The sequence below is a fragment of the Macaca mulatta genome, chromosome 10 (genome assembly GCF_049350105.2).
Source record: "Macaca mulatta isolate MMU2019108-1 chromosome 10, T2T-MMU8v2.0, whole genome shotgun sequence".
In the NCBI taxonomy this organism is placed as follows: domain Eukaryota; kingdom Metazoa; phylum Chordata; class Mammalia; order Primates; family Cercopithecidae; genus Macaca; species Macaca mulatta.
The window spans coordinates 59,064,695-59,085,288 of NC_133415.1; the positions used below are offsets into that span (position 1 = coordinate 59,064,695).

General features: G+C 46.7%; 1 protein-coding gene across 3 annotated transcripts; it reads left to right on the plus strand.

Annotated features, from left to right (window-relative positions):
* The first annotated feature begins 1,687 nt into the window (after positions 1-1,687).
* VSX1 (visual system homeobox 1) lies at positions 1,688-12,958 on the plus strand. 3 transcript variants are annotated; one of them, XM_015149624.3, is made up of 5 exons: positions 1,688-2,111; positions 4,285-4,363; positions 4,857-4,980; positions 5,934-6,114; positions 11,825-12,817. In XM_015149624.3, exons 1-5 carry the CDS (start codon positions 1,688-1,690, stop codon positions 11,920-11,922), a joined length of 906 nt encoding a protein of 301 aa, XP_015005110.3. In that variant the 3' UTR covers positions 11,923-12,817. The 3 variants fall into 3 exon arrangements, with proteins under 3 accessions (XP_015005110.3, XP_002798304.3, XP_015005111.3); XM_002798258.4 differs by lacking the exon at positions 11,825-12,817 and adding an exon at positions 7,264-7,636; XM_015149625.3 differs by lacking the exon at positions 5,934-6,114 and having other exon boundaries at positions 11,825-12,958.
* Positions 12,959-20,594: the final 7,636 nt, after the last annotated feature.

Consider the following 20,594-nt stretch of genomic DNA (forward strand, 5'->3'; position numbering starts at 1 on the left):
GGCTACAAACTGTGTGGAAGAGTAGGTATCTCCCTTAACTGCGACCCCAAATTCGGATTTACAAACGACTACGCAGTCCCGTGTGCCCAACGCCTTCCCTAAACCCAGAGATAAATCTGGGGGAAAATTCCTCGCGGAGCCGAAAGCAACGCCGGCGTCTAAAGCGTTCTCCCCCGAGCTGGAGCGATTCAAAAGACAATTATCTCAAAGGAAAGTTATTGTTTTGGTAATCCCGGGAACAGCTTGCAAGGGGAGATTTGGGTCTTCCTTTAGTAATGGAAAGTTAATACGCAGACTCCTGTAATTATCCTTATCGGAAGCCCCTTGTTTAATCTGCATGTTTAGCTGAGGCTCCACTCGAATGCGCAGAGAGTGGGAGACCCACTTTGCAGGGCCCGGGCTCGGGCTCCGGTCCCTGCGTGCGTGCAGGCAGCCGCGCCGGGTTCCCGCAGAGCTCAGGCGTTTGCTCCTCCCTCGCTGCGGGACCTCCAACTGTAGGCCCCTCAGGGAGTGGGATTGAGGATATCTGCTTCCGGGGTTCTGGCATTGGGAAGGGGGGACTCAGGGCTCCCAGCGATGAGGGCTGGTGGGTTCAAAGCGCTAACCAGGAGTGACTTACCCACGTGATTTGGGGCCAACTTTAGCGAATATGAAAGTTTCACTGATTATTCAAAGAATCAGGCTTTCCTTGAATAATCGTGAAATCGGACAATAAATTGTAAGCCCCGATGAAAATGTGTGCTTTCCAGTAGACAGACCCTATTTTATTCCAATTTACCTCCCTCCACTCCTCCCCAATTTAGGGTGGCTGGATAAAATACTGATACATACTCCTACAAACAAACAAACAAACAAACAAACAAAAAACCCTCCTTGTTTATCTGAAATTCACATTTCATTGAGTCTACCGTGTTTTGTTGGTTAAACCTAGTACCCTGCCCGTCTCAGCCCCTGGCAGTCCACTCCTGTCTGTGCTTCTCTCCCTTTCCCCAGCTGGTGAGAGTCTGCAATCCCCTACAGTTCAGCCGGTGGGGAGTTGGGGATGGACTTGGTGGTGGATTTGGTTGGAGGTAGAATGACCATGGATTAAATACACGGTTTTCATTCCTTTCCCCTTGGGGATTTTCAGAGAAGGCCTTCCTGCAAGAAGGCCTTCCTGGCACCGGCGGCGGAGGTGGAGGGCTGGCTGGGCAAGTATAGGTGGTAGCTACCGGGGTGTGGTTGGCAGTGGGGTCCCTAGGTCTTAATAGGCAGTTGGGTCACATCAAAGAAGCTTCTGGGCAACCGGGAGTGGGCCTCCACCCAGAGTCTGGAAGGAAGGAGAAGACCATGCCAGGATGTAGAACTTGCGACTTTTCGAGGGACAGGCAGAGAGCGGAGTCATTGTCCCTTCCCTTCTTTCCTCCCCTCCATCCTAGAATGGGGTGGGGTGGGGTGGGCTGGAGAGAAGAGAGGAGAAGGAGGTGACCGAGGGGACTGCAGCTGGGAGGGCGGTAACCAAGGGGAGGGGAACTGGTGGCGTCCCCATCTCGCGGGTTCCGGAACGGCGACGCGCCGGCGCCCAGCTGATTGGAGCCCTTCAGGCCTCCCGCGCCCGACCGACAGCCCAATCCTATAAAGCTTCCTCTAAGCTGGGCCCTCCGCAAACCGGATCCAGAGAGGCTCGTGCCTTGCTTGCTAAGGAACCATGACCGGCCGGGACGAGCTGTCCGACGGGCGCACTAGCAGCAGGGCGCTGGTGCCTGGCGGTTCCCCCAGGGGCTCGCGCCCCCGGGGCTTCGCCATCACGGACCTGCTGGGCTTGGAGGCCGAGCTGCCTGTGCCCGCCGGCCCGGGACAGGGATCCGGCTGCGAGGGTCCGGCGGCAGCGCCGTGCCTAGGCCCGGGGCTTGACCGCTCCAGCCTCGCGCGTGGGGCCCTTCCGCTGGGACTCGGCCTCCTCTGCGGCTTCGGCACGCAGCCGCCGACGGCCGCTCGAGCGCCCTGCCTGCTCCTAGCGGACGTGCCGTTCCTGCCGCCCAGGGGCCCCGAGCCCGCTGCCCCGCAGGCCCCCAGCCGTCAGCCGCCTGCGCTCGGCCGCCAGAAGCGCAGCGAGAGCGTCTCGACGTCCGGTAATCAGGCCCGCGCTTTACGCTCCTACCCCGGTCCCCTAGGCTCTGAACCGCGCAGGGGTCACAGACCATCGCCCCACCGCGCCCCTGGCCCCAGCGTCCCAGATCTAAGCGGGGAGCCCAGAGCGAGGCCCCGTCGCTGGAGGGGCATTCGCGGAACTGCGCCGCTTGCCCCTTGCTGCATCCCAAATCCCTGCCTCTCATCCGGGGTGCTGTTCCGTTAGCGATGTGGGACCGCTACCACCTGGTTCCACCACCTGGAACCTTTTGATGAGACCCTGGGGTCTTGGCACCCCAACAACCATCTCCAGAGGGCCTTTTTTCCCCCAGCGCCAGGCGCCAGTCTCGGCCTCTGGCAGCGGTGTGAATCGGGAAGGCCCGGACCTTTGTTGTTCACCAGCAGCACGCAACAAGGTACCAGGTGGAAACGCGGGCGGAAATGATCGAATGATTGAAGGTCCTTGAAGAGCACGGGGCCTCGAGCCCTGGAACTGTCCGCCCATCGGGGTGCTGAAAAGAGAGTCCCGGGTACCTTGCTCCTCTGCCGGCGCGGCGTCCACGCAGTCCCCCGTGCAGGAGAAACAAGCAACCTCGAGGATTCATTGTAGTTACGCCTAGAGATGTGTTCCTGGCCTACCCATTTCCCCAAAGAAATCCTGGCGGGTCGCGGGGAAAGAGAAGGAAGCAATGAAATTCTATAAAGGTCAAGGGCTAAGAAAGCGAGTGGTTTTGGGTGTGGGAGAGAAAAGAAAGAATTATACAAGAAAGGGTGGACTAGCGAAGGTACGTGGTAGAACCTAGAGCTGAGCATCCAGGCAGCCAAGGCAAAAAGAATACATTGGGTCTCTGATACTAAAAGGAAGCATGTCAGATCAACAGGCAGGCACATTTTCGCTCCACTCTGAAAGGACTTTATTTCATGAGCCTCTATATAAGATAAAATGAAACTCGCTATTAGTGTCACTAAAAATGCAAAAACTGTCTTCATGGGATGGGTTCCTTCTTACAAAACCAAAGGCAGCTAAATCCTACTCTGGCGGCGTTTCTGAAAGTCTGGAGCAGAGCTGTCCAAGAGAAATGCAATGTGATTATTACATGTTTGATGGAAATTTCTCACAGTCACATTAAAAGTGAAATGAATCTAAATACTATATTTTAACCCAACAATGATCACAAATATTATCATTTTACACATAATCGATACAAAAATATTTTACTTTTTAGGAGCACTAAGTCTTCTAACTCCACTGAGTGATTTATGTTTACAGCATGTCTTGATCTGACTGGCCACATTTCTTGTGCTCGATAACCTTATGTGTCTCATGTCCCATAGGTTGGACAGTCCAATACAGAATGTTTTCATCCAAGTCAGGTTTCTGGTGAACTAATTGATGGATGAGTAAAACTAGTATTATTTAGTTATTTTTGCCTTTATTCATTTTAAAAATATTTTGAGGCAATTATGCTTTCTAGCAATGAATCTCACAATAGTTCTAACCTTCTTTTCCATCTGGACTTTTTGATATAATGGGTATAAAAAGATAAAGCACAGTGGAATGGTTCTTGAATTTTCAAGGGCAACTACAAATCATCTGAGCACACTTGTCAAGAATGAGCCTCCTAGACCCTACCTCCAGAGATTCTGATTTGGTGCATCAGGGAAGGGGTGCAGTTCTGACAAGCATTCTGATGTCACAAGCCCCAGACTTCCTTTGGGAAATGTTGGTGTAGAGGTTAAGATGATGAGGCTGGGGGCAGAGGGGTGGGTGTGTTTGGAAGCAGTGTGGGGACAGAAGGTGCAATCAGTAACCAAGTAGTTTTGGCTTCAGATAATCTGGGATTTGAATTCTCAACTTCACCATTTACTAACTGTGTGATCTTGGGCAAATTACTTAACCATTCTGTGCCTCAGTTTCCTCATCTGTAAAAATAGGATGATAATGATAGCAGTCATTTTGGTGTTTTATTATTATATTAAGAATACTTGAGATAATGTATGGACAGTGTTAAGCACAGAACCTGGGATCTAGTAGGCACTAAAAATGCTAGTTCATATTGTTAACTACTCAAATACCCAAGAGGTTCATAACTTCAATCCTCACATTAAAATCCAGGAAATAGAGGGCAGAATATGATCACCTTTAAAGTCCTCTTCTTCTTTTTGTGCCAGCAGATGAGGACAGCCCGTATGAAGACAGGAATGACCTAAAGGCATCCCCCACCCTGGGCAAGAGGAAGAAGCGGCGGCACAGGTACAGGGCCAGGCAGTCCCCTCTGCCTGCCTTTCCTCGGGACACAGCCCAAGGTGTATGGTACCTGCATCTGAGAGTTTATGACCCTGCGTGATGGCAGGCCCAGTGGTCTCCTGGTTGGCAGTAGGAAGGGCACAGAAGCCATTTGGGAAGATAATTCTGCTGTTCCTAGGAGGCTGGGAAAATGCTACAATCTTGCTAGCATTTTTTTTTTTTGGCAGTATTTTAAAGACAATTTTGTGGGTCTGTCAAATGGATTTTGTCAGAATGAGCTGATGGAATTCATTAAGAAAGAGCTAAAGAACTGTTTTTGTTTGAATGAAATTTCTGGACTTTGCATCAGCTAATCATTCAGAGGTGGGGTGTTCCATTATCATGAGGTGGCTTCTAGGGTGTGAACAGCAGGGGAAGGAGGCACGGTGGTCCTTAAGGCCAGGGAGGCTGCTGTCCCCAGGGGACACGTGCCCACGTGTGTGTTTTGGGGTCCTTGCAGGACAGTTTTCACTGCTCACCAGCTGGAAGAGCTGGAGAAGGCGTTCAGCGAGGCCCACTACCCTGATGTGTATGCCCGAGAAATGCTGGCTGTGAAAACTGAGCTCCCTGAAGACCGGATACAGGTGTCTGGGGTCCCTTTTCTCGTTTCCAAAGACACCACAGAGAACGTGTCATTCCCACATTCAGTGAGCCAATCAGCAGTCCCTTCTCTACAGCCAACACTCTCCCTTTGCACAGAAACTCCCTTAGCTGAAGGCACCACAAGAGCATGTCCCTGTGACCCTCATGCCTTTTTTCATTTTATTATTATTTAGTATCAAATCATTCTTTAAAATCACACGACAGTGTGTGCTGCAACTAGAAACTATAAAAGATATGTCAATGAAAAAAAAAATATACTGCCTCTCCATCTCAAACCCTGAAAGAAATCAACATAAATGCCTGAGAAGACCTTTCTCCACTGTGTGGAGTATATTATCTGCCCCTGAATATGTATGTGCATACACACATCTACCTGCATATGTACACACGCTGACATGCATACACAGAATTTTCCTCTTGGTTTTGTCAGAAGATATGTCACTAACTGTTTTTTAACAGCTACACCGGAGTTCATAATAGTCTCTTATTAACATAATGTTTTTAATGAGAAATATCACCAGCATCCCAAGAGTCTAAGCTTGGAAGGAGCCATTGCCCCAGTGAACTCTTTCCAATCAATGAGAAAAAGCAGGAAACACTGTAGTTGACCTCGTCACACAATGTGGGAAAAGGGAGTTTGATTATTTAGTTTTTTTCATTCCTGACTCTATGGAAACTTCAGTGGACTTGGTCATGCGTGTCCCTACCGCGCTGAATGCCCGTGAGTCCGGACCGCACATGGGCGCCGCTGGGGGCTCCTGGGCGCGCTCCCTGGGGGCGGCTGGTTGGCCCTCGGGAGCTATTTCCTTCAGAAATAGCATGGGATCATGCTCGGGAGAGAAGCTCCGAGCCCAGGGACGCCGCCTCCGCTCCTCCAGGCGCCTCTCTTCACTGTCTCTTCTGTGTGCTCTCTGCTTCTCCTGCCTCCAATCAGGTCTGGTTTCAAAACCGCAGGGCCAAGTGGCGCAAGCGGGAGAAGCGCTGGGGCGGCAGCAGCGTGATGGCCGAGTACGGGCTGTACGGGGCCATGGTGCGCCACTGCATCCCGCTGCCCGACTCCGTGCTCAACTCCGCCGAGGGTGGCCTGCTGGGCTCCTGCGCGCCCTGGCTCCTGGGTAAGGAAGGGTCCCCGGGAGCGTACTGCTCGAGGTGTTGTAGGAGGTGGGGGAATCCCCGGGGGTCCCCACCGAGGCAGCCATTTCCAAAGCAAAGCAACGTCAGTTTACTGAGATGCAGGTCCAGAACCGTTCTTATTATTTTTAATTAATAACAAAGCTTGCAGCATCTGAATGGTTGCCTCATTTTTCACAGAGATTGTCTAGGCTGTGTGGAAGTCTCACCGGGCTATGCATGCTAAATAATTTGGGATTTAAGGGTGAAATGACATCATTGCATTATGTGAAATATGTTTCCCAAGTGTTGAATGCTGTTAGAATTTTTAGAAACCGTACAATTTAGGGCACTTGGTAATAGGAAACAGGGCGGTGCTGAGCAGCGACCCCTAGAGACAGTGAGCCCCTCCATCTGAGTCAGGAGAGCTGGCCCCGGGCTTGGTTCTGTCATGAACAACCTGCCGAGTGGCTTTTCTGTCCCTTGGATTTTTGGTGCTTCAACAGTCTCCACTGCTGAGGTCCAAACTTCGCTGTTGGGCACTCTCAGGATGCTCCACCCTTGTTGCCCTGTTTGCTGTTGCCAGAAACCAGCAGGCAGGGATCGCAGATTGTGGGAATGAGTCACAGATGAGTACCTCCGGGCATGGGGGGACTAGTTAGGAGGATCATGGTGGCATTTTAGGTTTAGATGGAGGAAGTTTTTTGCTCACCGAACAGTTTTTGAACAGCTACCAAGCTGCCCTATGCTGGGCACTGGAGGTTCTAATCATAGATATGTCTCCACTTTGCTCTCAAGGACTGAAACAATAGAGGGAGCATTGTGGGCAGTGACCCAAGCCGGCTCATCTGAAATTACACAAGCAGGTGGGGAGGTGGCTTACTGGCATCCACCAGACCGCAGCCTTGGGGAAAGTGGGCCCAATGCCAATCACTGTCATCCAAAACACCTTTGCTGGATGTGACCCGGGGTCAGACACCTGCTTTAAACCCCTAAGGTGGGAGTTACCTACCTGCCTTTCCTGTAGGCCCCAGAGATAGGCACTGACAAGGACAATTCTAGTGGGATTTAGAGAACAATAAGAAGGACATTTACTTCATTGCTGAATTTAAATTTATATTTTTATTTTTTCCTTTTTTTTTTTTTTTTGCAAGGGATGCATAAAAAATCCATGGGGATGATAAGGAAGCCAGGAAGTGAAGATAAGTTGGCAGGACTCTGGGGCTCTGACCACTTCAAAGAAGGTTCTAGCCAGAGTGAGTCAGGACCACAGAGAGGCTCGGATAAAGTGAGCCCTGAGCATGGCTTGGAAGATGTGGCTATCGACCTCTCCAGCTCTGCCCGGCAGGAGACCAAGAAAGTGCACCCTGGGGCTGGTGCTCAAGGAGGCTCCAACTCCATGGCACTGGAGGGGCCCCAGCCAGGGAAAGTGGGAGCCATATGAGACCCACAAGTCCCACCGTCAAAGGCTGAAAATGTGCATATTCCTCACTGGCATTTTCCAAAAGATAAAAATGGTCCAAGACATATACTCTCAGTTTGATTTTCTTCTGACACTGTCAAGATAAAATGCAATGCCACTTGCTTTAAGAGGACAGATGAGTGACCTAGGGAAAATTCTATTTCATTCTAGAATGGAAACGGTTCCTTAATGGCACTTTAACCAGTTAATTTGGTGCAAAACTTTTGATTCTCTTTTGTAGCTTGAGCAGGGAGGACCCGAAGTTCAAAAATGATTTCACTGCTGGGCATCATTTGAGATGTGTGGTTCAATGTGCTATACAGATGAACAGGTTAGGTCTGATGTCCTCATTCTCAATTAGGAAATATAAAATTCTTTAATCTCCAGAAGAATCTGATATCATTATAGTGAAGACTCCATACAGACACATGAATTAATTATATTGTCTTTACCTTGAACTTGGCCTTGGATATTTCAATTTTCTTGTTACAGGGTAATTTACGTTTTCCTGAGTGTCACTTGATAGGCTATTTATATTGGAACTCAAAGAAAGCCATACTCTGGGCGTTTCTGCATTTCCTTCAAAAATAGCATGGGATCACATTTAAACAATTGTTGGATAGCTGGAAACAGTGTTTTTAGGTCAGACCAGGCTTTTGGTCTTTTACAATTTTTGATTGAAAGCACTTTAGTGACTTGGATTTTGTAAATGTTTCCTTTCCTGCGTTTCCTTTGCCATTTCTTTATTATTTAAAAAATAAACATTTTGTGGTGTGTTTGCTTCTCAAGGCACTCCCTCTATTACACACATGCACATCTCCACTATCTCTGATCCCAGCCAAACTCTCCCTTCACCCCTTCTCAATCTGGGGACACGTGACACATTTTATTTATTCTTCAGGCTGCAGCTCTCATCATGTGTTGCTTTGTCAACTCCTCTGGGGCAGCAGCTGTGTCTGACTCACTCTTTGGAGTTCAGAGTCCAGAGAGATACCTTCTAGTTGATGGGAAAATGTGGTGCTTCGTGAAGAAGGAAGGGCAGTGCAAGGAAAGTGTGGAGCTGCTCATTGTGAGGGCTTTCTCTGGGAACTGGCACAGTGATCTGTCAGGCCAGGCTTGGTGGTCCCATCTCTGCAGGTAAGAAAACAGAAGCTCTCTCCCTTTGGCCAATTCTTCTCATTCTATGCTAGTTCCATACTGTTGGGAAAATTAAACATCACCAATTCCTTTCTGTAGCAACAGAAAATGATGAGCCCTGTGTTCTTGTATTAATTCTGGCTACTAGAGATCGTAACTGAGGCCTGAGACTGCATCCATAATGAGCAGTTGGCATGAACTCTGGAAGTTCTTCTGTCTTTCCTGTTTAGAGACAGCAGCCCTGGCTCCAGGCTCTGGGGCCACACAGGTTCTGCCTCCCAGAAGATTCTCAACACGTTTCCTCATGTTTACTCCTTGGTTGTTGCTTCCATCCCTCTTCCTTAGCTTATCCAGGATTGAGTTTGGGAGACGGAACCAGTAAGCTGTGCAACTTATATACATCACACTTAGACAATACGGGCAGCCACTAAAATTGTAACAGTAAGCCCTATTTATTAATGTGAAATGATGCTGACAAAATATTGCTGAGTAAAAAAATCCCTAAATAAAAGAACAAAGATAGAAATAAACAAATATGTAAGGCAGAATGAAAATGAAATAAATAACCTTGACAACTGGTTCTGCATACAAAATATACAAGTAGTGGACAAATCTCTGTGTAATGTTACAAAGGAAAAGGAGAAAATAGGAAGTGGCACAAGACAAAGGGGCTAGAAGCACTAAAGTAAAAATGGAAGGATGCTTTCTTAACATAAGGAACTCTCTTCAATATGGCAGACTAATATTTTATAATGTATACATACTTACACGTGTGTATATATACACATATAATGTAAGAGCATAGTCTTTGAGGAGACTTTGCCACCTCTAGCCATGTGACCTTGGATGGGTTACACTACCTTTCTGATCTGTCGGTTTTTCAACTGTAAAATGGGGATAACAGCAGAACACTTGTTTTTCTGAAGATTAAATGAGATGACATGAGTAATGTACTTGGCTCAGTTTCTGGTGTAACTGAGGAAGGAACAAATTAAATATTTAACTATTATTACTGTAATTATTGGCATTTCTATTAATGTCAAAATTCAAGTGAGGAAGTTTGTTATCATTATCATTATTTGACAATATGGGACCAACAAAAGAAATCATGGAATATTAGCTTGTTGGAATGGTCTGCAACAACTCAAGAAGAACTCTAGGAACACAGCAAAATGTCACCCTCAGAGCAGGGCCCGGTGTGTCACTGGGCTGCTCTCTCTCTCTGGCTGTGCAAGGACCAGGAGCTCAACTGGCCACGCCCCACAGAGGACCACCACTGTCCTGTGTGACTAGAGTCTGGGGATAAGGACTTTGAGCTGCTCAGGAACATCATCAGGAATCCAGGACTCAAGCTTGTCCCCGCAAGGTCACTGGAGGCTCCTGAAGTCCAGACATCACAGTGGAGACCACTTACGGCCACACTTCATCAAGGAGTAAACCCCCACCGGCAAGCAGAGCCCCCTCTCACTCCTCAGTGGTCAGCACTGCATGTCACGCTGGGGCCTAAGCCAGTCGTCACCAGCCAGGTGGGCAGAATTCCTTGTTTGGTTTAGTCCAATCAAAATTCACCTCTGGGCCTGGGTTGTGGCCAGCCCCTGCTCTTTTGCCCGTTAACTAATGTAATTTGGCCCCTTTCAACAGACAAGAAGGAAAGGGGTATGACTGCTGACCAACCAACCAACCAATAGGTCATCCCTATACAGGAGATAAAGTAGTGTGTGTGTAATATTAAGAGAGAAAACAAGAAACGTGTGCAGAAAGATGAAAAAATAGACGAAAATTCTTTAAAATATTCATAAAATTTTTCAGATCATGGACAAATGGATACTTTGAATTTTTAAATATGTTCTAAGTTTTGTAAAATTCGTATGTAAAAATAAAATAATTTTTATTATTAACATTATTAAAATATTAACACCACTTTCTCAATATAGGGTTAAATTCACATGAGACAAAAATGCTTTTAAAAATATCGTGTGAAAGTTTTTCAGGATAAAGAGTTCACATCTTGCCAGTGACTCCTGCGTGGTTCTCACAGTGCCCATCTGAGGATGAAGAGACCAGCAGGATTTTACACGTGGTCCTGTCAGCCCTCACTCAAATCCCGCAGCACGTCAGATTGGAATCTGGCCACAGACTGACAGTAGGACTGAATTGTTTCCAGTTTTCAAAACCGTTTGCCAGCTGAAATGCGGCTGTTAAAATCTAAAAGGAGATTTCAAAAAATTACAATTTTAGTAAGGCGAATTTGAAAACATTCCTAATAGGAACCAGTGTTAACACTCCTGTCTCTGTAGCAGCAGGAGGCAGCAGCTCAGGACTTGAGGACATTCATGAATTAAGGTGATATTTTCAGAAATGACAGAAGAACAAGATATAACAAATAATGCTTTTTCCTTAGGTTTAATCATATAAAAACAATATATGAAAACACAAATTGTTTTCTGTGGTCAATGAATCATGTTTAAATTCATTATCCTTTTGCATTCTCAGAGGATGAGACATTGGGCCGCAGAGAAGTGAAATGAACCTGCTAAGCCGATTGTCAAATGGATGAGAAACTCAGAGCCAAGGATCGGGAAAACACCCTTAAAGAACGAGGTGATGGCTGAGTCTGTCCCAGGCCAGTGCTTTGATAAGGCTGTGATCACCACAGTGGGATAGTATTGGCTCAGGGGGAAGAATGGACCCATGCAGCAGGAAAAGGAGCAGGCAGCACACACAGTGTGGACACAAAGCTGGTGTGGCTGACACCCGGGGAGGGCTGGCTTTTTGGTAAGTTACTGGGACAACTGTTTGTCCATATGGGAAAACATACAATTGGACCTGTACTTCACACCTTACAGGAAAACACTTCCAAGTGGATTAAAGACATGGTGTATATGTTTGGTGTGTGAAAGGCAAAACTATAAAACTTTCAGATGTTTTGATTTAGAAGATCCTTCAATTCTCCCCAAACTGTGGCTTAAAACAATCATTTTAAGCTCACAACTGTGTGCATCTATTTCAGCTAGGTTCGCCAAGCCACAGTCTCTTGTTCTCTCTCAGCCCCACCTTCCCCCTCTTTCTACCTACATATATACAAGAGTTGTTGAGAAATGCTCTCCATTTTCCAGTGCAAACTTCTGCTCCTGGAGGCTCCTATTCACTGGACTTTGCAGGAGACACACAGGCTCCCCAAACCCTGCTGTGGTGCCTGATGACCTTCAGCTGAACCCTGTAATGCTGCTAAAGTCTGCCCCTCTGGAGAAGTGCTCAGGTAGCATTGTTCTGCCTCAGGAAGCATGCCAATTTTCCTGTGTCATCCTTGATGATCACTGCTACCAGACTTGCCCCCTGCAGGGCACCCTGATGTGCAAGGAATTCAACAGCCTGGGAGTTGAAAGCGTTGGTCTTCCAAGTTCAGCGTGTGCTTTCCCGTATCTGTTACCAGCTGATGAGAATAAACCTGCAGTCATGACAGCTAGGTCCAAGTGACAGGTGCAGAAAACTGCTCTTGCAGAAATGCCCCTCCTTATTTAAGAGGCTTTGTCTATCACTCGGAACTGCTTCTACACAAGATTATCTGTTGAAAGGGAAATGTCATACCAGGGCATTGTTCTGACTTTTCTGGACTTCCTCAACCCAAAATGCCTTGAAGAAAAAAAAAAAAAAGACACTGAGGGTTAGGGGAGGGTCTTACTCTGTCTCCAGGCTGGAGTGCAGTGGCACGATCATAGCTCACTGCAACCTCTACCTCCTGGGCTCAAGTGATCCTCCCACCTCAGCCTCCCGTGTTGCTAGGATTACAGCGTGAACCACTGCCCCAGCTACTTCCAACTCTTAAGAGTTCACCCCAGGCTGGCTGCCCTTTTCCCCTCTTTCCATCATGAGTGACACTTCAGCCAGCGTGGCTGACCTGCGTCTGCCTGGGCGCTCAGCTAGGCACCCATGTGAGTTCACAGCCTGAAATTTTAAGCGGAGGAGTTTCTGTGCTTTTCTGCCCTGGTCCCTCTTACTGACCCTCTAAGTCACCAGCCATGGTCGTCTCCTCTTTGACCCCTGATCTCAACCCGGGTTTTGAAATGTGTTTGTTCACGTAATTGTCTGTTACCCACCCTTCCTGTCATTGCAGAATCCGTTGTCTCATACTGACATTTTAGGACTTTTTTTCACTTTCTTCTGTTGAAGATCGCCTACTAAAAAGGAGTACTTCCTCCTTTTCATTCTTTCTTTATAAGAATTACATTTTAATAGATAAATTAAAATTGTATATATTTATGGTGTAAGACATAATGTTTTGGAATGTGTATACATTGTGGAAGGACTAAATCCAGGTAATTAACATAGCATTACCTCACATAATTTTTTTGTGTGTGTGGTGTGAACACTTAAAATCTATCCCTTCAGTGATTTCGAGTATGTAACACATTGTTAGTAACTATAGTCACCGTGTATACAGAACTTAAACTCATTCCTCCTGCAGAACTGAAATTTTTTGTCCTTCGACCAGCCAGGTTGCCTCTTTTCTATTTCCCTCTTTAACACAGTCAATTTTGTGCAGTAACTAAACTGGGAAGTGGAGGAGATTCTGTGATCTCCTTTACTGTCCCATTAGGGAGCCCTTGGAGGGCCAGGGATTCCATAACAATGACCAAGGTGAAGCCAAATATTGCACAGGAGTGTGTATGTGCAGGGGGTTGGGGGCAGCATTCCTTTTCCCAAGTAATGCAATGAGTCTTGCAAGAAATTCCTGCATGGTACACTTCTCTGCCCCGGATCACATCTCCTCAAATATCTCTTACTCCGGCCATTGCCACAGCAACTAGTCTTGCTTCCTGCTGTTAAATTCAGTTTAGTCTAAAGCTGCCTCCTTACATATTTAAGTCTGGCCAATAGGTTTCTTTGTACATAGTAAACTATAACCTATCTGGATGTGTAAACAGGCTGTAACCTACTCTCGTGCCAATCACTGAGATTTTGGCCAATCACAGTGGGCCAACTGTTCAAACCATGTTCAAATAAGACATCAAGCTGTAACCAGTCCAACTGTTTCTGTACCTCACTTCCATTTTCTGTGTGTGACTTTCCTTTTTCTGTTCGTGAATCTTCTTTGGCCATGTGGCAGCACTGGTGTCTCTCTGAACCTATTCCCGTTCAGGGCTGCCCAATTCACAAATCATCCTTTACTCAGTTAAACTCTGTTACATTTAGTTTGCCTAAGATTTTTCTTTTAACACTGCCCTGGGGCTTCTCTGACTTTGAGATGTGGACGTCTTAGGTACCCCTGCTTGGTACTTCCACCTGTGGACCCTGGAGGCCTTCCTAGAAGAAGTCCATAGCACACACAAGGCAGCCTGTGACCAGTCAGGGGAGTTCTTGTGATAAATTCTCCTCTTTTGCCTCTGTGATGGAGACCTCTGAAATCATTCTACGCAGCAACATGAAGATCTGGGTGACACCCAGCCCTGGTTGCCCTTGGCGTGACAGACTGGAGAAGGAACACTTGCTGGACATTCTGCCCATCCCCTCTCCCACTCCTCAGTCCTGCATCCTCTCCCAAATCAAGGCACCTGCCCACAGGCCCACAAAACTGGGAGCAGGAGTGGGACAGGTTGCCACGGCCAACAACCCCAGCCATGACTGAATGCATCACAGAATCTGAAAGAACTATTATGACCTAAAATTCTCGGTACACACAAACTGGTTTTACCGAGTTCAGTTTTGTAAACAAGTTTGAATCCAGTGAAGTGGCCACTTTTGTGGATTTAGATGATATACAGTCCCTGCCCCAATTAAAAAAATGATTTTGGGATTTCTTATACATGGCCTGAAAATACTATGAGGGTCAATTTTTCAGTTTCCCCTTGTATTTCCATCAATTTTTGCTCATATTTTTGGAGTTGTATTATTAGGTGTCTGTAAGTTAAGAACTTCTAGATCTTCCTGGTGAACATTTATCATACAAAGATTTCCCTTTTAACTTTTTTTTGCATTTTGTCTTACTGTGCATTTTGTCTGATATTTAATTCATATTTATTTGGTAAATATTTTCTATACTTTTACTATCAACATTTCTAAATATGTTTTAGGTTTAGGTTTGTCTCTTGAGGGGTATGTAGTTGAGATTTTGAAAATCCGTTCCAAAAATCTTTTCTTTAACTAGAGAATTTACTCCATTTATATCAATTATAATTGTTGACATTTAAATTTTATTTTAACAAATTTATTTTTTGTATTTGCAAATGTTTTTTACCCTTTTAAGTCTATTTCTCCTTTTTTCATTTTTTAAACTGCTCAGTTTTCTTACCCCTTGTCTCCCTCTACTAGATTACAAGGTATATATTCTGCTTCTATTTGTGGTTAATCTAGAAAATTTGACATGCATATTGATGTAAATGTAAAACTGTCCTGAACATTTGAGGAATTATAGGATGCTACTTTTGATTTCTTAATTACTTTCTACACTCTTGTTCGGGACTTTTCTTTTACCTTGTTTTTTTCTTAACCCCATGATGCAGGCGTTATTGCTATAATTTCATATCACTAATGTTTCTTTAGATTTACCCACAAGTGTAACAATTTCCTTGCTCACTGTCCTTCCATTGCAGGCACACCACCCTTATTATCCTCATTTGGGGGATAATTTTTCTTCTTCTGGAAATAATCCTGAAGTAATAGGGTGAAAACCCTATTAGTTTTTGTTTGTCTGAAAATGTATTTTGTGCTTGTTCTTGAAAGATGATTTCGCTATTCAAAGTTGACAATTATTTTCCTGAAATACCTTTAAGATTTTACTCAGCTGTCAGCTGTCAGTCTAAACACCATTCCTGTGTAGGTAATCTGTCTTCACTCTCTGACTTTTTAAAGACTTGCTGCTTATCTTTGGTTTGTGACAGTTTTGCAATCATGTGTTGAGGTGCTGCTTTCATTTTTATTTAGGTCAATTGGAATTTGTGTATTTTGGTTTGTGACAGTTTCGCAATCATGTGTTGAGGTGCTGCTTTCATTTTTATTTAGGTCAATTGGAATTTGTGTACTTCCTGAGTCCGAGTATTGTCTTTCATTAATTCTAGAAGTGTTGCAGCTTTTAATTCATTGAATATTTCCTCTCCCCATTCTCTCCTTCTAAAACTCCAAATGTTTTTATCTTTGTGTGTGCGCATATGTGCATCTGTGTGTGGTGTGTGTGCGTGTGCTGTGTGCGTGCGTGTGTGGTATATGTGTGGTGTGTGCATGTGTTTGGTGTGTGTGTGGTGTGGTGTGTGTGCACACGTGTGTGTGGTGTGCACGTGGGCATGTGTAATGTGTGTGACTGCATGCCTGTATGTGCACATTTGCTCACAAGTGTGTGTGGTGTATGTGAGCACGTGTGTGTGTGAGCATGCCCATGTGTGGTGTGTGTTTGGTGTGTGCGTGCGTGTTGTGTGTGCACGTGCGTATGTGTGGTGGTGTGTGCACGTGTGTGTGGGTGTGTGCCTGTGTGTGGTTTGTGTGCATATGGTGTAGTTGTGTGGGAGTGTGTGGTGTGTGCATGTTTGTGTGTTGTATGTGTGTGCGGGCGCATGTGTGGTATGTGTGTGTGCATGAGTGGTGTGTGTGAAGTGTGTGTGTGGTATGTGTAATCTGTGTGTGGTGTTTGTGCATGTGTGTATTAGTGGTGTGTGCAGGTGCGTGTGGTATTTGTGACCACGTGTGTGTGTTGTGTTGTGTGTGTGTGCTGTGTGTATGTGGCATGTGGGGTGTGTGTGTGTTGTGTGTCTGTGTGTGCATGTATGTGGTGTGTGTGTCTGCAAGTGTGTGGTGTGTGTTAGTGATGTGTGCGTATGTGTGGTGTGTGCACGTGTGTGGTGTGTGTGTGCGAGTGTGTGCGGTGTGGTTGTGTAGGTTTGTGTCTGGTGTGTGTGCATGCTGTGTGGTTGTGTGTGGTGCGTGCGTGATGTGTGCGTGTGTGTGGTGTGTGCGTGTGTGTGATGTGTGTGTGGTGTGGTGCCTGTGTGTGATGTGTGCGTGTGTATGACGTGTGTAGTGTGTGTGTGGTGTGGGGGAGTGTGAGGGTGTTTCTGGTGTGTATGGTGTGGTATGTGGTGTGTGCAAGTGGTGTCTATGCATGTAGTGTGTGTGGTGTGTGCATGTGTGTGGCTGTGTGGTGTGTGTGCGTGCATGTGTGTGTGTGTCTGTGTGGTGTGTGCATGTGTGGTGTGTGCAGTGTCTTTGTGTGTGCGCACGTGTGTGTGTTGTGTGTGGTGTGTGTGTGTGTGGTGTATTTGGTGTGTGCGTGTGTGTGGTGTGTGGTGGGTGTCTGTGTGTGGTGTGTGCGTGTGTGTGTGGTGTGCATGTGTGTGGTGTGTCTGTGTGTGGTGTGTGTGTGGTGTGTGCGTGTGTCTGGTGTATATGTGGTGTGTGCGTGTGTCTGGTGTATGTATGGTGTGTCTGTGTGTGTGGTGTGTGTGTTTGGTGTGTGCGTGGTGTGTGTGTGGTGTGTCCGTGTGTGTGTGGTGTGTGTGTATGTGTGTCTATCCCATGCCCCATGTCTTGCATCCTCTTTTCTAAATTTTCTTTCTTTTTTACTCTATGCTACAATTTCTATTTAATGGGAAAATTTAATTAATTCAGTTATTACTGATATGATGTATGGACATATCTCTTGATCTTATTTTATATTTCCCAACTTGCCATCCTTGCTTGTTCCTTCCCCACTCCACCCATTCCTATTTTGTTTCTTTAAAATTGACCAATTTTTGTTCCATTTCTTTCACCAATGGTTTGGAAATCACATACTCCTTTTAGTTGTCTAAGAATTATACATAAAATTTAAACATACCAAATAAACATATGTTTCTACCACTATGTAGAGTTAGCCTGCATTTATATCATTCCTCCACCCAGACAAAAACTTTTGCATGGCTTTACTTTACTTCTACTTCTCCCTGGTCCCCAGCCAAAAATCCTGACGGTTTTCCCAGAGCACCTTGGCAGTGTTCCCAGCTGCCCTCTCAAGCCACTTCCCAGGTCTGGCTGCCATTGTCAGAAGCTACTGGAGGGGAAATCTACCAAAACGTCAATGCCTGTTTGCACAGTAAGTCCAGGATAAAGTTAATTCTAGTTAAACCAATATGAAAAGAAAACCACAAAGGGTGTTCCTGACTATATCCGTCAGTTATAGTTTCTGCCTTGAATTCCAACCTATTTGCCTGCTACCTGCCAGGGGTTCCTCCTCAGAATTTCTCTTCCACCAAGGGATTTGCGTTTTCCCAATTTATTAGACCTTTAAAGGAATCTATCTATCTATCTATCTATCTATCTATCTATCTATCTATCTATCTATCTATACACTTCCCGTATCCCGTCCTCCGTCTTGATGGAGTACGTATCTTTGCCCGGGCGAAGAGATTTCTCATGTCCTCATCCGGAATTCCCCTAGTTCAGGACTATCACACTGCCCTGGCCATAGTCAATCTGTGTTGATTAATTTACTAAGGAGACAAAGGCTATTCTGAGAGGGCTTATTATTAGGGAAATGCTCCTGGGCTTCCTTTGATGGCGATATGATCTTAAGGAAGCGTGAGTTCTTCTGGTTGGCTTGTCCTGTGGAAGACTTGACAGATTGCTTAGACAGGCTGGAAAGCAGCATCAGTTACAGCGCCAGGGGGCAGTGTTGGCCAGCTTTACAATTTCTCAACATTCAGCCGGGTGAGAAATTTGACTAATGCTATTAGTTCCTCATCAATAGATACACATCCTCTTGGGTCCCCGCTGGTGTTTTCAGGGCTGGGGCCATGTTTAATCTCTCTTTGGGACCCACAGAAACTGGTCTCTGAGAAAGCCATGTCCAGCCCTAGCGATCAGCACCTTTGCAGACAAATTCCTCCCCTGCCTGTGATCTCTGCTCAAAGCTGTGACTGCATCATAAACCTTCACCCTTGAGTTTGAGCTGAGAGGCTGGGAAGTCCAAGAAGTTCCTGAGGGTGTAGGCAGAGATGCGATGGCAGTTTTAGTGGCCTTTGCCTTCTCAGGACAGAGCAAAGGGGCCGACAGCTCAGATCTAGCCAAAGGCTATTCCCTGGTTTCCCTCTCCCCCTTGTAGCCTCTTATCATGGAAGGGTCAAGAAACCAGGTGATTGCTGCAAAACAAGCACCCGGGCAATATCTGCGCGACTGCTCAAGCAGTGCATCTGGCTCCAAGATCACTCAGGGGACAGGATGGGCCACCAGCAGACAGCAGGACCCCTGGCCCTGCGTGTGTGTGTGGGGGGAGGGGTTCAGGCTTCTGCTGGACAATGAAACCACAGGACAAAGCCATGAGGGCAGGGAGCCCCTGGTCTTTTGGGTGCAGTGGAAACTCTGCTGCTGCCGTGCCTCTGCCTAGGTGTGGGAGTCTGTTTCTCCAAGTACAGTGTTGAACTTGGGGGACTATCCCTTTTGTCCTCTGGACTATAAGCCTCCTCCTCTAAGCTCCACACTCTAGTTGTCACTCAAATTCAAACTAAAGCAAACGCCGAGTTCTAGCTGAGGATACATTTCCTAGCTTCACCTCTCAATTTTTAGTTTTATGCAAGTCAAAATCTAAACTTTCCCAGCCAGAGCTGGCTGCCATTCTCAGAAGCTAGCTTACTGGAAATCTACCAAAATGTCAATGCCTGCTTACACTTAAGTCCAGGATAAAGTTAATTCTAGTTGAACCAACATGAAAAGAAAACCACAAAGGGTGTTCCTGTCTATATCGCTCAGACATGGGCTTGGGTGGCTATGTCTCTGCTCCAGCCCTAAAGTAGTGTAAGAAACAGCAGTTGTCCCTGGCCCAGAGTGACAGCTCCCCCTTGATGAGGGTGGGACAGTTGTGAGCCAAAGAAGACATTGAACGGAAGGAAGGAGGGCAGGAGTTCTCCAGAGCCAGAGTCTGGTGGTCCTTAGGTAAATCTGTGGAGGGCCCCACACTGACAGAGGCTGTGATTTTAGGAAAGGAGAAGAAACTCTGGCTATGAAGTCTGGCGTGTCCTTAATGGGACTCATACACCTCTTGGAATTTTAGAGCTCAAGGATTCAGAATTTGGATATCATTGGTTCATTTTGCAGATGAGAAAACTGAGGCCTAGAGATGTCAGGGGCCTTGCCACGTGGCAGGTTGGAGGCAGAACAGAGGGTAGAAGCCAGGAGGGGATCTAGGCCTCTCTCTGGGCTCCTTGTCTAGTGCTATCTGTACACTCAGGGGGTCCATGAAGGAGGAAGCCATTTTTGATCCACACGGGAGGCAGGATGGTGGCCACAGCTCAAAGTTCTCAGAGCTTTGCCCTTGGAGTGACCCCGAGATGTCCCTGTGATCTCAGAGACTTACGGCTCTCAAGTAGCACTAAAAGTGACACCTGGTCTTGAGCGAGAGCAGGCAGTGCAGCTATGGCAGTGGGGGACCCCCAGGAGAGGCAGCTTGGGAACGGGGAAGGGGACATTGGCATGTAGGGGGTCTTGCTGTGCCCCTCTTGGCCCTGCAGGCCTGGCAGTTAAGGGACTGGTTCTCCCAGGTGTAAGATTCTCATGGTATCTTCCTTGACCACGGAGGGCTACAAGGGGTCTTGTGGGGAAGTCCTTTCTATGGGTGGATGGATGATGTCCCCAGCCTTGCATGCTCATGGATGGCTGGGGTGAGTGATTAAGAGTTACCATGATTTGGTGCTGCTGGAACTGAGTTACCATGTTGCTTGTGCTGACCAGGAGCTGGCCCCACCACAGAGCCCAACTGTTCTGCCTCCCGCACCGCCCTTAGAGCGTCACAGAGCATAGCTGCCTGGCCGGGCATCCCGCAGCCCCAGGAAGGATGCTGGGCAGTTGCTGGATTGCGCTCCCACTTCCCAGACCTTTTTGTGCTTGTGGCCACCCTCTCTTGTTCCGTGCTTCCCTGTGTGTTGTTGG